Here is a 14,944-nt window from a genome sequence, read left to right as displayed (position 1 = left end):
AATTAAGATGTTTGCAAAAAAAAAGTTAAATGTTCATTTTTTCCTTCCACATTGCTTCAGTTCCTGTGAAGCACGTAAAGGGTTAATAAACTTCTTGAATGTGGTTTTGAGAACCTTGAGGGGTGTAGTTTTTAGAATGGTGTCACACTTCATTATTTTCTATCATATAGACCCCTCAAAATGACTTCAAATGTAATGTGGTCCCTACAAAAAATGGTGTTGTAAAAATGAGAAATTGCTGGTCAACTTTTAACCCTTATAACTCCCTAACAAAAAAAAATTGTTTCCAAAATTGTGCTGATGTAAAGTAGACATGTGGGAAATGTTATTTATTAACTATTTTTCGTGACATATCTCTCTGATTTATGGGCATAAAAAAACAAAGTTTGAAAATTGCAAAATTTTACAAATTTTAGCCATATTTCCGTTTTTTTCATAAATAATCGCAAGTAATATCGAAGAAATGTTACCACTAACATGAAGTACAATATGTCACGAAAAAAACAGTCTCAGAATCAGCGGGATCCGTTGCAGCGTTCCAGAGTTATAACCTCATAAAGTGACAGTGGTCAGAATTGCAAAAATTGGCCTGGTCATTAAGTACCAAATTGGCTCTGTCACTAAGGGGTTAAATATACCTATTAGACCCTACGTCAAACTACAATGAGTCCTGCCTGGCAGTGGAGGTTGGCACCCTACTTTACTGCGGTAGGCGCCCCCACTCCTCGACGGCTCACCCTTGTACACCCTAGAAGGTACCTGCAATCAGGAAAAAGGCTGGTGAGCCCTACTATACATCCCTATAATGCCAACTGCCTGACAGTGGAGGTAGACACCTTAATTTACTGCGGTAGGCGCCCCCACTCAACGACGGCTGACCCTAGGGTCCCCAACAGTCCCTATAATAAGGGATAGACAAAAGATATTGTCCCACATACACCTCCGATACCCGTGAGAGAAAAAAAACTAAACAAAATGCAAAAAATAACCCCCCAAAAATATAAATAACAAAAAATGAATTATCAAAAATGTACTTAGTAAATATACCAGAGGGAGCAGTACAAAGCACAATGTCTAAAGAGCAATGCCCACCTGGAGGTAAAGTACAGTCAGATGATTAAACCCAACTACGGGTACACAGAGTGCAAAAAATATATATTTTGTCCAAAAAAGATAAAGATACACAGCACAAAAGTGCCTTAAATAATCAGTCAATAAGACATCGTTATACACACTCCTCTATCTTATTAAATAAGGTCTATTCTGACTCATGGATATGTAGAACGTAGTGGTGCCTGGATAGACCCTTCTTTTTAGGCGCTTCCGTATTCACCTGTACTCACGTTCATACCGATTAATCAGACAGCTTAACTCAGCCACGATCTCATGTAAGAAGACTCCAGGAAAAGAGAGTTGCTTTAACTGAAATTCTTGTATTATGATGAAAGTAGCAGATAAAAAGGAATATTCAACAGAGGACACGTAGTAGGATGCATACAGATGGAGGAATGATAACAAAATGGAGAATAAGGGCGAGAACAAACATACATCACAGGACTACAGTGAGAGAGTTGGGCCAAAATACAGGGAAAGGCAAACTTCTGCCTAGAAAGAAGGATCGAACACAAGCAATGCAAACATTGAATGATTTCCTAAGTCGTGAGACATGACAAGGTCTAAACTTGTCTCACTGTTTAGTATACCAGTGCTAGATATAAGAAGCTAAAAGGACTATTTAATATATGTCCTCAAGGTTAGATATGATGTAATAATCAACGGTCTCTTAACCACGACAAGATATGGACAAATAAGAAATTCCAGGTAGCAGGGATAAGACCACAACCAGTCCTCAGTATCAATATAAGGAGAGCTTATATATATATATATATATATATATATATATATATATATATATATATATATATATATATATATATATATATATATATATATATATATATATATATTATAATATAAAATTGTCTAAGGGTTTTTCTGTCTGTCCTGGAAATCCCGCGTCTCTGGTCGAGGCCTGGCGGCCTCGACCAATCAGCGACGGGCACAGCATGGCGACGATGATGTCATAAAGGTTGCCTCGACCAATCAGCGACGGACAGTCTGCCGCGAATTCGCCTCGACCAATCAGCGAAGGGCACAGTATCGACGTAGATGTCATAATGGTTGCCATAGTGACGATGTCATAAAGGTTGCCTTGACCAATCAGCGACAGGCACAGTCTGCCGCGAATTCTGGAATCATCATTGTACATATACTACGGGGACATGCATATTCTAGAATACCCGATGCGTTAGAATCGGGCCACAATCTAGTGTAAATATAATGAGGATTAGAGGACTCAATCATCCCATTGATGCAGATAGATAAGAAACAAAATTTTAGCCACCAGTGTACTCATCTATTTGCTGAGGTCTCCCATGGTGTGGATCCAGCTACTACCAAAAACTCAGACGGTTCCATGCAGATAAATATAACCAGCATCTGTCATTGTCCCCAAACAATGGCCATTGTTTGGGGACAATATGACAGATGCTGGTTATATTTATATTTATATGGGAGACCTCAGCAAATAGATGAGTACACTGGTGGCTAAAATTTTGTTTCTTATCTATCTGCATCAATGGGATGATTGAGTCCTCTAATCCTCATTATATTTACATTGGGGAGCTCTCCTTATATTGATACTGAGGACTGGTTGTGGTCTTATCCCTGCTCCCTGGAATTTCTTATTTGTCCATATCTTGTCGTGGTTAAGAGACCGTTGATTATTACATCATATCTAACCTTGAGGACATATATTAATAGTCCTTTTAGCTTCTTATATCTAGCACTGGTATACTAAACAGTGAGACAAGTTTAGACCTTATTTAATAAGATAGAGGAGTGTGTATAACTGTCTTATTGACTGATTATATTTAAGGCACTTTTGTGCTGTGTATCTTTATCTTTTTTGGACAAAACATATATTTTTTGCACTCTGTGTACCCGTAGTTGGGTTTAATCATCTGACTGTACTTTACCTCTAGGGGGGCATTGCTCTTTAGACATTGTGCTTTGTACTGCTCCCTCTGGTATATTTACTAAGTACATTTTTAATAATTCATTTTTTGTTATATTTTTTGGGGGTTATTTTTTGCATTTTGTTTAGTTTTTTTTTCTCACGGGTATCGGAGGTGTATGTGGGACAATATCTTTTGTCTATCCCTTATTATAGGCAGGGCTGCCACTAGGAATTTCAGGGCCCCATACTGGCAAAATTTTCAGGGCCCCTTAAGACTCCGCCCAGGCTCCACCCCAGCCCCGCCTCCACCCCTCGAACTGTCAACAGCCCCACCGCTGTCTCTTGCCAAAACTCCACTTCTCACAAATCACACATTAACAGTTCCCATTACCAGATCAAACACATAGCCAGCAGCTTTTGTTTTGGCCAAAAGGTTTTTTTAAATTTGAGACGACAACAAGGTAGACTCTTTTGGCCGAGCCCTCCTCTACTCTAATCTATTAAACATTTGTTAAAATATGCAATACAATTTAGGTGTATTTTTATTTATTTTTCAATTGACCAATAATACCACATACAAGGGACAAATACCACAACACCATGACCAGACACCATATTATCACCACATAGTGACCTATAATACTATCTACAAGGAACAAATACCGCCACACCATGTGCAGACCACATATTACCACCACAGTGACTGAACAATATCACATACAAGGGACAAATACCACCGCAGCATGTCCAGACCACATATTACCATCACATGGTGACCAACTACATACAAGGAACAAATACCAACACAACATGAACAGACCACATATTACCACCACACAGTGACCGAATAATAGCACATACAAGGAACAAATACCGCTACACCATGGCCGGACAACATATTACCACCACATTGTGACTGAATAGTACAATACTGATCATTAATAAAAAAAAAATACTATCACCATAAGTGCCATTATACACAGGAGATCTGTACTTAGTATGCAGTGTGTGTACAGGTAATACAGTGGTCGCCGATGCCATAATACACAGGAGCTCTTCATATAGTGTCAGTGTACATGTAATACAGCGATCACTAGTGACATTATACACAGGAGCTCTGTATATAGTGTATAGTGTACATGTAATACAGCGATCACTAGTGACATTATACACAGGAGCTCTGTATATAGTGTATAGTGTACAGATAATATAGTGATCACTAGTGACATTATACACAGGAGCTCTGTATATAGGGTACAGTGTACATGTAATACAGCAATCACTAGTGACATTATACAAAGGAGCTCTGTATATAGTGTATAGTGTACAGATAGTATAGTGATCACCAGTGACATTATACACAGGAGCACTGTATACAGTATACAGTGTATGGTGTCAGTGTACAGGTAACATACTCACCAGTGACGTCTCTAGCTAAAGTCCTTCATCTTTGCGTTTCTTTTTAATCCAGCGCAGACCGCTATCACTTCTTTCTGCCAGGACTCGTCTCATCTGCATAAAATAACAGTTATCTAGAGCACCGCTTCCAGAGCACATTCCCCATTTTTTCCCTTTCTTCTACACTACACATCTGACTACAGACGTTCACCCACCATTAATATATAATTGGTTATTATGCAACCCACCATTCCAAATATAAATTATAATCCGCCACTGTGCCCCCACTATCTGTATATAGCCACTTTCCTCATTTAATATATAAATTAATTAGCACCTGTATTCTTCCAATTTATTACCAGTTACTTTATCCTCAACGAACCCACTATGTACCTCCCGCTCTAACCCTTACCCCAATTCATTATAGTTACATGCCCCTTCTGCCTCAATTCATTGCCACGTCTTCTCTCTCTCCCACCCTCTATTCATTATCAATTGATCTTCCCCACCCTCAAAATTCATTATTTGCTCTCCCCACCTTCAATACATCATTTGCTCTTCCCACCCCCAAGTTCAATTCAATTGCTGTCCACGTCCCTCACACTCACTTCATGTGCAGTCCCCATCACCCCCACTTAATCATTTAGTCCCCTATCATCATTTAGTCCCCTATCCCCCCTGTCACTTCATCTGCAGTCCCCCTTACTTCATCATTTGCAGCCCCCTATCATTTCATCATGTGCAGAACCCCCTCAAACACACTTCATCATCTGCAGTCCCTATCACTCCCACATCATTACCTATCCCCATCCCCCCCACATCATTTGCAATTCCCATCACCCCCACATCATTTGCAGTCCCCATCTCCCACATCATCATTTGCAGTCCCCATCACCCCCACATCATTTGCAGTCCCCATCACCCCCACATCATCATTTGCAGTCCCCCCACATCATTTGCAGTCCCCATCACCCCCCATCATCATCTGCAGTCCCCATCACCCCCACATCGTTTGCAGTCCCCCAACATCATTTGCAGTCCCCATCACCCCCACATCATCATTTGCAGTCTCCATCACCCCCACATCATTTGCAGTCCCCATCACCCCCACATCATTTGCAGTCCCCATCACCCCCACATCATCATTTGCAGTCCCCCAACATCATTTGCAGTCCCCATCACCCCCACATCATCATTTGCAGTCTCCATCACCCCCACATCATTTGCAGTCTCCATCACCCCCACATCATCATTTGCAGTCCCCCCACATCATTTGCAGTTGCCATCACCCCCACATCATTTGCAGTCCCCCAACATCATTTGCAGTCCCCATCACCCCCAACATCATTTGCAGTCCCCATCACCCCCACATCATCATTTGCAGTCTCCATCACCCCCACATCATTTGCAGTTCCCATCACCCCCACATCATTTGCAGTCCCCATCACCCCCACATCATCATTTGCAGTCCCCCCACATCATTTGCAGTTGCCATCACCCCCACTTCATCATTTGCAGTCCCCCAACATCATTTGCAGTCCCCATCACCCCCACATCATCATTTGCAGTCCCCCAACATCATTTGCAGTCCCAGTCCCCATCACCCCCAACATCATTTGCAGTCCCCATCACCCCCAACATCATTTGCAGTTCCCATCACCCCCACATCATTTGCAGTCCCCATCACCCCCACATCATTTGCAGTCCCCCTCACCCCCACATCATCATTTGCAGTCCCCCAACATCATTTGCAGTCCCCATCACCCCCACATCATCATTTGCAGTCCCCATCACCCCCACATCATTTGCAGTCCCCATCACCCCCACATCATTTGCAGTCCCCATCACCCCCACATCATCATTTGCAGTCCCCCAACATCATTTGCAGTCCCCATCACCCCCACATCATCATTTGCAGTCCCCCAACATCATTTGCAGTCCCCATCACCCCCACATCATCATTTGCAGTCCCCATCACCCCCACATCATTTGCAGTCCCCATCACCCCCAACATCATTTGCAGTCCCCATCACCCCCACATCATCATTTGCAGTCTCCATCACCCCCACATCATTTGCAGTCCCCATCACCCCCACATCATTTGCAGTCTCCATCACCCCCACATCATTTGCAGTCCCCATCACCCCCACATCATTTGCAGTCCCCATCACCCCCACATCATCATTTGCAGTCCCCCAACATCATTTGCAGTCCCCATCACCCCCACATCATCATTTGCAGTCCCCCAACATCATTTGCAGTCCCCATCACCCCCACATCATCATTTGCAGTCTCCATCACCCCACATCATTTGCAGTCTCCATCACCCCCACATCATTTGCAGTTCCCATCACCCCCACATCATTTGCAGTCCCCATCACCCCCACATCATTTGCAGTCCCCCTCACCCCCACATCATCATTTGCAGTCCCCCAACATCATTTGCAGTCCCCATCACCCCCACATCATCATTTGCAGTCCCCATCACCCCCACATCATTTGCAGTCCCCATCACCCCCACATCATTTGCAGTCCCCATCACCCCCACATCATCATTTGCAGTCCCCCAACATCATTTGCAGTCCCCATCACCCCCACATCATCATTTGCAGTCCCCCAACATCATTTGCAGTCCCCATCACCCCCACATCATCATTTGCAGTCCCCATCACCCCCACATCATCATTTGCAGTCCCCATCACCCCCACATCATTTGCAGTCCCCATCACCCCCACATCATTTGCAGTCCCCATCACCCCCACATCATCATTTGCAGTCCCCATCACCCCCACATCATCATTTGCAGTCCCCCCACATCATTTGCAGTCCCCCCACATCATTTGCAGTCCCCATCACCCCCACATCATCATTTGCAGTCCCCTATCCCCCCTTCACTTCATCTGCAGTCCCCCTTACTTCATTTGCAGCCCCAATCATTTCATGTGTAGTACCCCCTCAAATACACTTTATCATTTGCAGCCCCCTATTATTTCATCATGTACAGTACTCCCTAAAACACACCCCATCATCTGCAGTCTCACTCCCCCCCACCTCACCTCACCTATTAAAAAAACAAAAATGTTTTTTATACTTACCTCAGTCGTTCCCGGGGCGTCTAGTGTTTCCAGCAGTGAAGCAGCAGCTAGAATGTATGGGCTGCTGAAAGGACCTGACAGGAGCCCCTACATTCTAGCACATTCACTACTGAGATTGCTAGAATGTATGGGCTGTAGTCAGGACCTGCAGGGAGCCCATACATTCTAGCCACAGCCGAGCAGGAGCAGCGCAGCCGACTAGGTGAGACGGCCGTGCACAGCTCCAAAAAGGCTCCCGGGCCCCAGCGCCGCAGTGCACAGTATTTTACTGCATGATGGGGCCCGATCAGTAGAAGCACAACAGTGGGGCCCCGGATCTGCGGGCCCCTCTGTGTACTGCTGCTGACCGGGCCCCATACAGCAGTAATGGCTGTAATGCCCTGATGGCGGCCCTGATTATAGGGACTGTTGGGGACCCTAGGGTCAGCCGTCATTGAGTGGGGGCGCCTACCGCAGTAAATTAGGGTGTCTACCTCCACTGTCAGGCAGTTGGCATTATAGGGATGTATAGTAGGGCTCACCAGCCTTTTTCCTGATTGCAGTTACCTTCTAGGGTGTACAAGGGTGAGCCGTCGGAGTGGGGGCGCCTACCGCAGTAAAGTAGGGTGCCAACCTCCACTGCCAGGCAGGACTCATTGTAGTTTGACGTAGGGTCTAATAGGTATATTTAATACTGTTTTATTTGTATTTTGGATAAATATAGTCTTTTTAATCATATTAAATAAAAGTTACTTTTCAGGGATCCTTGTTTTTTCTTTTGGTCTGGATAGAAAGTTGGGCAGATGCTGGCTGAGCTCCGCTCAGGCAGTTGCTAGCTGAGCTCCGCTCAGGTATCTGGTCCCTGACAGGGGTGGGAGCCTGTCAGAGGCCTAGACAGGACACGAAGCTGCGCCTGCCCCACGTGTGGCAGTTCCTAAGAAGGGACATGAACAGAACTGTATTGTAGAGGGTGAGAACGAAGTCATAGCAAAAGGAGTGGAAACCAGAAGGAGTTCTGCCCTGCACAGGCTGCCACCTTCTGAGGCACAGGATCCGGTAGCCAGAACCCCGGGGGAGCAACAGTCCTTTATGCCTTGCTCCAGAGACCGGCAGGACAGCTAATTGCAAGTTACTGATCCGCCCTATACCCAGGTGCCAAGGTAGCACCCACGAGAGGCCGGGGCATGATAGAATCCCTGTAAAAAGCCTTACGCCACCGGTCATATGGGTTTGTCCTATCCATCTGGGGGACAGAGAGAGAGACATAACATCTAGAACATCTGCAACAGTTGTGAGGACCTTATGAGAGGCTCAGCAAGAAGGTACTAAAACACCCAGGCGCTAGAGGAAGGCTACTGATTTCCTCCTTGATAAGGGGACTCTGGATTTGCCTCCAAACCGGCCGGACTCTGCCTGCCCTGTGATCTGGTGCTCTGGACTGTGGATGCTGAAGTCTTCAGTAAAAAGGTAGAGACTGCAACCTTGTGTCCTTGTTCTTCACTGCGCCTTACGCCATTCACCATCTACTCACTGGAAGCCCTGGGGACATACTTCACCTGTGGAAAGGTATACCATCTAGCTGCCATAACCTCACCCCAGCGGACCCCTCAAAGCAGCGTCTGTCACCCTGACCTGATACCACAGGTGGCGTCACGAACATTATCCCTTTAAAGACCTTACCCTTTTACACCGGACCTCCCGAGGGCCACGGACCAGGTCAGCCACCATGACATCCCCCTTGAGAACCGAAGGACCCGGTACTGAGGACCTCACTGCCCTGACGGGGCGATCCATTTGTCTCATTCCTTCTATCGCTTCCGCGCTGTTTTTGCCGCAGCATGTGCACTGCGGATTGGGTTTTCCATAGGTTTACATGGTACTGTAAACCGCATGGGAAATTGCTGCAGATCCGCAGCATCAAAAATGCTGCCGATCTGCGTTAAAATCCGCAACGTGTGAACATGGCCTCAGAGCCACTGATTTTGATCAGCAGTCCTGACGCCACAAACTATGGTGCAGCCAATCGCGGAGTTCAGTGACTGAGTTCTGTTTACTCAGGCTGAACTCTGTGATTGTCTGCAGCGCTTAAGTCCATCTACCTCATAAAGAGGAACTTGACAATGAATGACATGGCATAGAAGACTGAGGACATTGAGACACATTGCGTGGGAGTCCAGGAGCCTAGTTATGCCTTTGCATCACTTCCATGTCCCCCTCCCTCCCCACTAAACACCCCAACCTTTGCTACGCTCCCATATAAACTTTTTATTTTTTCTCCTCCCAGAAATATTGTATCCACTGTGAACTTGGCCTGTAAACTTGACTTAAAGAAGATTGCCTTACATGCTAGAAATGCAGAGTACAACCCAAAGGTAAGGCCGACGTGCAGCACTGCCTATACACCATCTTGTATGGAAAAAATGTCGCTTGTGTGTTCTTTGATTTCAGAGGTTTGCAGCGGTAATCATGAGAATACGAGAGCCCAGGACTACAGCACTGATATTCAGTTCCGGCAAAATGGTCTGCACTGGAGCAAAGAGGTAGGACTGGAGCGACCATAGCATCCCTGCATGCAAGAGCTCAAGGAGTCATGGGGGCGGCGTCATGGGATCATAGCTCTTGGCACACCCTTCCTCCTTGATTGGCAGTACTGATGGTGACATTACTCAATTCTTTGCCACTTTCAGGATCTCTGCTTGCAGTTGATAGATGCATGCAATCCAGTTTAATGCTATTCTCATTCCCCTACGTTGTCTGTCAGAAGGACCTCTCGGCCGCAGAAATAACGTGTTTCCGTTCTATAACTGCACACAAAAAGCGAACCTAATCAAACAGTTCTTATATTTTCTATACAAAATTCAATTCTTAAATCATTTGATAGTTTGTACTCTAAAATATTTTTCCCAGATCATTAAGAGGTTCTGTCCCCATGCTTTATACTGCATGACTGCATTTTTAGCTTGTGATGTACACAGAATATTGTCTTTACGATAACAGTTGGGTAAATGGCTACAGCTTGTTTTGGATTATTCATATTAATGTTCTTTGATAGTGAAGAGCAGTCCCGGCTGGCAGCGAGGAAGTACGCCCGGATTGTACAAAAACTGGGTTTTCCAGCAAGGTTTCTTGACTTTAAAATCCAGAACATGGTTGGAAGCTGCGACGTGAGATTCCCAATACGGCTGGAAGGTCTGGTTCTCACACATCAGCAGTTCAGCAGGTAAATGCTGTGTGCCTGATTCATTATCGCATTGGGTTTTTTTTCTTTCTTCACTTAAGGTGGTAGGGCTTGGTCTTCTGGGGGGTGGGGACTTGTGGTCTTGGGGGGCTGGCAGGGCTTGGTCTTTCCAGATGTTTAGCCAGTCATTGATCTCATTAATCGACTCTTTTAAAAGTTGCAGATTAACCCCAGTTCCCCCTACAGTGTTTTTGTGGGAGGTAGGGGGTTCTATCTTCCTTGTACACATGTCATCTTGCAGTAAATCACAAACCAAAAATTAAATTTTTTTTTTTTCTGCCAAATTAATAAAATGCATTTGCCATTTATAAACATTAATGCAAAAAAGTAAACTAAGGCAAGATAAAGGTAAGATGGGAGGGGGGAAAAAAGTACTTGTATGGCCGGGGTCACACTGGTGACTTAAACGGACTCGGACCAATGTTAAACCATGGAGCAGTTCCCAGCAGCCGAAATTTTTTTCTTTTTTTTTTTTTTTTTTTTTTTTTTTCCGCCTGTTTTCCTCGGTCCAAGACAATCGTAGCATGCTGCGATTGTCAGAGACACTCGGCTGACTGTCGGCTCACTCGCACCTATATAAGGGCGACGCTGCAGCGATAGACAACGATGCCGATCGCTGCAGCGTCGCTGTTTAGATCGTTGTGTGGTCGCTGGAGAGCTGTCACACAGCCAGCTCTCCAGCGATGCAGAAGTCCCCGGGTAACCAGGGTAAACATCGGGTTACTAAGCGCAGGGCCGCGCTTAGTAACCCGATGTTTACCCTGGTTACCATTGTAAAAGTTAAAAAAACAAACACCGTGCATACTTACATTCCGGTGTCTGTCATGTCCCCCGGCATCAGCTTCCCTGCACTGTCAGCGCCGCCCGGCCGTAAAGCAGAGCACAGCGGTGACGTCACTGTGCTCTGCTTTACGGCCGGCGCTGACAGTCAGTGCAGGGAAGCTGACGCCGGGGGACGTGACAGACACTGGAATGTGAGTATGTACGGTTTGTGGTTTTTTTTTTTTTTACTTTTACAAGGGTAAACATCGGGTTACTAAGCGTGGCCCTGCGCTTAGTAACCCGATATTTACACTGGTTACCAGTGAACACATCGCTGGATCGGCATCACACACGCTGATCCAGCGATGACAGCGGGTGATCAGCGACCAAAAAAAGGTCCTGATCATTCCCAGCGACCAACGATCTCCCAGCAGGGGCCTGATCGTTGGTCGCTGTCACGCATAATGATTTTGTTAACTATATCGTTGCTACGTCACAAAGCAACGACATCGTTAACGAAATCGTTATGTGTGAAGGTACCTTTAGCCTATGGGTGCGAGTGAGACAGCGCACATCACTCGGATGTCATACGAGTGATGTGCGTTAAACGCTGACCCCGGGAATGGAGGAGATGGAGAAATTAGTTTCTCTGCCTCCTCCGCAGCTGTGCTCCAATCCGCTCTGTGCGAGAGGCTCGGAGCACAAACACGTGACACTCGGCTCCCACTAGCAGCAGAGCAGGAGCCGAGGGTCATTAGCATATCGCATCCGATGCAATATGCCAGTGTGACCCCCGGCCTATTGCTCAATGTTGCAATGTTGCCTAGCAATCTTTGGCCCTGTAGAGGTGATTGTAGTCAGTGTAAACCTTCACAAGGGTTTGTGTTCCTACAGTTAGATATGGATTTGTCAATATCAACTTCTGGTAACACCCAGTTATCAATTTATTCTTAAGCTTCTAGGAGGATGAACTGAAACAGCACAATGTAGCCCCTAGTGACTGTTGGAGGCAGCTGCAATTCTTAGTGTAAAATATATATATATATATATATATATATATATATATATATATATATATATATATATATATATATATATATATATATATATATATATATATATATATATATATATATATAGATTTATTTTTTTTTCTAAGGGGTACTTCCGTCTGTCCTGTCTGTCTTTTTGTCACGGATATTCATTGGTCGCAGCCTCTATCATGGAAATCCAAGTCGCTGATTGGTCGCGGCAAAACAGCCACGACCAATCAGCGACAGGCACAGTCCGGAAGAAAATGGCCGCACCTTACTCCCCGCAGTCGCTGCCCGGCGCCCACATACTCCCCTCTGGTCACCGCTAACACAGGGTGAATGCCTGCGGTAACGGACCGCGTTATGCCATGGGTAACGCACTGTTACTGCCGCTATTAACCCTGTGTCCCCAACTTTTTACTATTGATGCTGCCTATGCGGCATCAATAGTAAAAAATGTAATGTTAAAAATAATGAAAAAAACAAAAAACCTACTATACTCACCCTCCGTTGTCCGCCGAGCCGGCCACCATCTTCCGTTCCCAGCGATGCATTGTGAAATTACCCAGAAGACTTAGCGGCCTCGCGAGACCGCTAAGTCATCTGGGTAATTTCGCAATGCATCCTGGGAACGGAAGATGGCGGCAGCCGCGCGCCTATTGCCGAAGCTCCTCTGGAACCCACAAGGTGAGTATATAGCTATTTTTTTCCTATCGCCACGACAGCACCCACGAGAGAGGGGATCCGCCCACCATCCGGACAGGAACCTACAGGTTAAAAAGGGGCGGCCCCCCTCGCCCTCCAGTTTGGGTTCCTGTCCGGACGGCGGGAGCCTGCAGGTTTTTTTTTTTTTTGCTTACCCAGGTCCACCAAGCCTCTGTGCGGTGTCCAGGTGGGAACGACAGAATCGGGGGCCCGGAAGCAGCGTCGGGGGGTGTACTGCTCGCAGCCCCCCCTCATCTGGCCAGGAGTCGTGGCGTTTCTGGGGGAAGGCATGCCGCCCTGGATCGCACACGCGGGCGCTGCAGGAGCAGATCAGCACTTATGACCCGGAAGTACTCTTTTGTCTTCCGGGGGAGACCGGGAGGAGGAGCGCGGCAGATTTAAAGATGGAGCAGCGCTTTGGTGAGTGTGTGCGGCAGCATGTCTTCTATAGGAGATGCCGAACACTTGCAGGCAGAGCAGTGCAGCAGCAGATCTCGCAGCAGTGATGTGGTACGCAGGCAGCAGGACTCTAGCAACCCGACGTCACGTCGCACCTCGCCCCCTCAGAGACCGGTACTCCATCGTCTACAGCTGTGGTGAGTGTCTTAATTCCAGACCAGTAGCTGATACGGCTGTTTTTTGTACTATGCTTTGTTGTAGGGGAAGAAAGTCACCAAATCAAAACATAGACAGTGTGCTTTGTGCACAAAACCACTACCTGACAGCTATGTAAAGAAGTTATGTCAGATGTGTATATGCCGTACTTTGGAAGAGGAAGCCCCTCTGCGTACATCAAATTTGAGGGAGGTTATTAGGGAAGAGATAAGATCTTCCCTTAGAACTAGTCGGCATGAGAAGGTCAGTCTGGATATGAGGTCCGATTCTAGCCCTTCTTTACAGGAAGGCGAATGTTCAGGAGACTCTTCGCCATCCTCCTCCTCGGAGGAGGGAAGGCCTTGTTTTTCCGTTGATAATATGGAAACACTGGTTAAGACGGTTCGAGCGACGATGGGTGTCGCAGAAAATAAGGAAGCAAAAACAGCCCAGGAAATTGTTTGCAGGGCTGTGCCAGAGGAGTCGTAGATCTTTCCCAGTGGTAGATACAATTAAGGATCTAATCAAGCGGGAGTGGGATAAGCAGGATAAGGGATTTTTACCTTCTGCCGCCAAAAGAAGATACCCCTTTGATGACCTCTTATATCAGTGGATGAATGTTCCAAAAGTGGACGCGGCAGTAGCCTCTACTTCAAGATCAGCATCGCTACCACTAGAAGACGTGGGACTCCTTAAGGATCCTTCAGATAGAAAGGCTGACATGCTCCTTAAAGTGTGGGGAGTCATCCTCTGGAGCCTTTAAGCCCGCGATCGCTGGCACCTGTACTGCCAGATCAGTTATGGTCTGGGTAAGCCAGTTGGAGGAACAGCTTAAAGCAAAGGTTCCTAGGGAAAAGTTATTGAATTCCGTATCCCAGATCAGAGATGGAGTGGCCTACCTGGCAGATGCTTCAATTGATTCATTAAAATTAGCGGCAAGATCGGCGGGTCTTTCAAATGCGGCCCGGCGGGCACTGTGGCTTAAGACCTGGAAGGGGGATGCTCAGGCTAGAGCCAAATTGTGTACCATTCCATGTAGGGGTGAGTACCTATTCGGCCCGGTACTGGATGATATCCTGGCAAAGGCAGAGGATAGGAAGAAGGGATTTCCTAAAGTGTT

The 14,944-nt window shown here is 46.2% G+C and overlaps 1 protein-coding gene across 1 annotated transcript in view; it reads left to right on the top strand.

The window, feature by feature from the left end:
- The window catches only part of TBPL2 (TATA-box binding protein like 2), a 50,488-nt gene that overhangs the window by 22,483 nt on the left and 13,061 nt on the right, over positions 1–14,944 (top strand). Inside the window, exons 3-5 of the mRNA XM_069745630.1 lie at positions 9,776–9,863; positions 9,940–10,031; positions 10,544–10,711. Coding sequence (XP_069601731.1) covers positions 9,776–9,863; positions 9,940–10,031; positions 10,544–10,711 — 348 coding nt within the window. The remainder of the gene's footprint in view (positions 1–9,775; positions 9,864–9,939; positions 10,032–10,543; positions 10,712–14,944) is intronic.

The sequence above is a fragment of the Ranitomeya imitator genome, chromosome 1 (assembly GCF_032444005.1).
Source record: "Ranitomeya imitator isolate aRanImi1 chromosome 1, aRanImi1.pri, whole genome shotgun sequence".
NCBI lineage: Eukaryota > Metazoa > Chordata > Amphibia > Anura > Dendrobatidae > Ranitomeya > Ranitomeya imitator.
The sequence above is the reverse complement of the archived record's forward strand: the minus strand, read 5'-3'. Positions and strand labels throughout refer to the sequence as shown.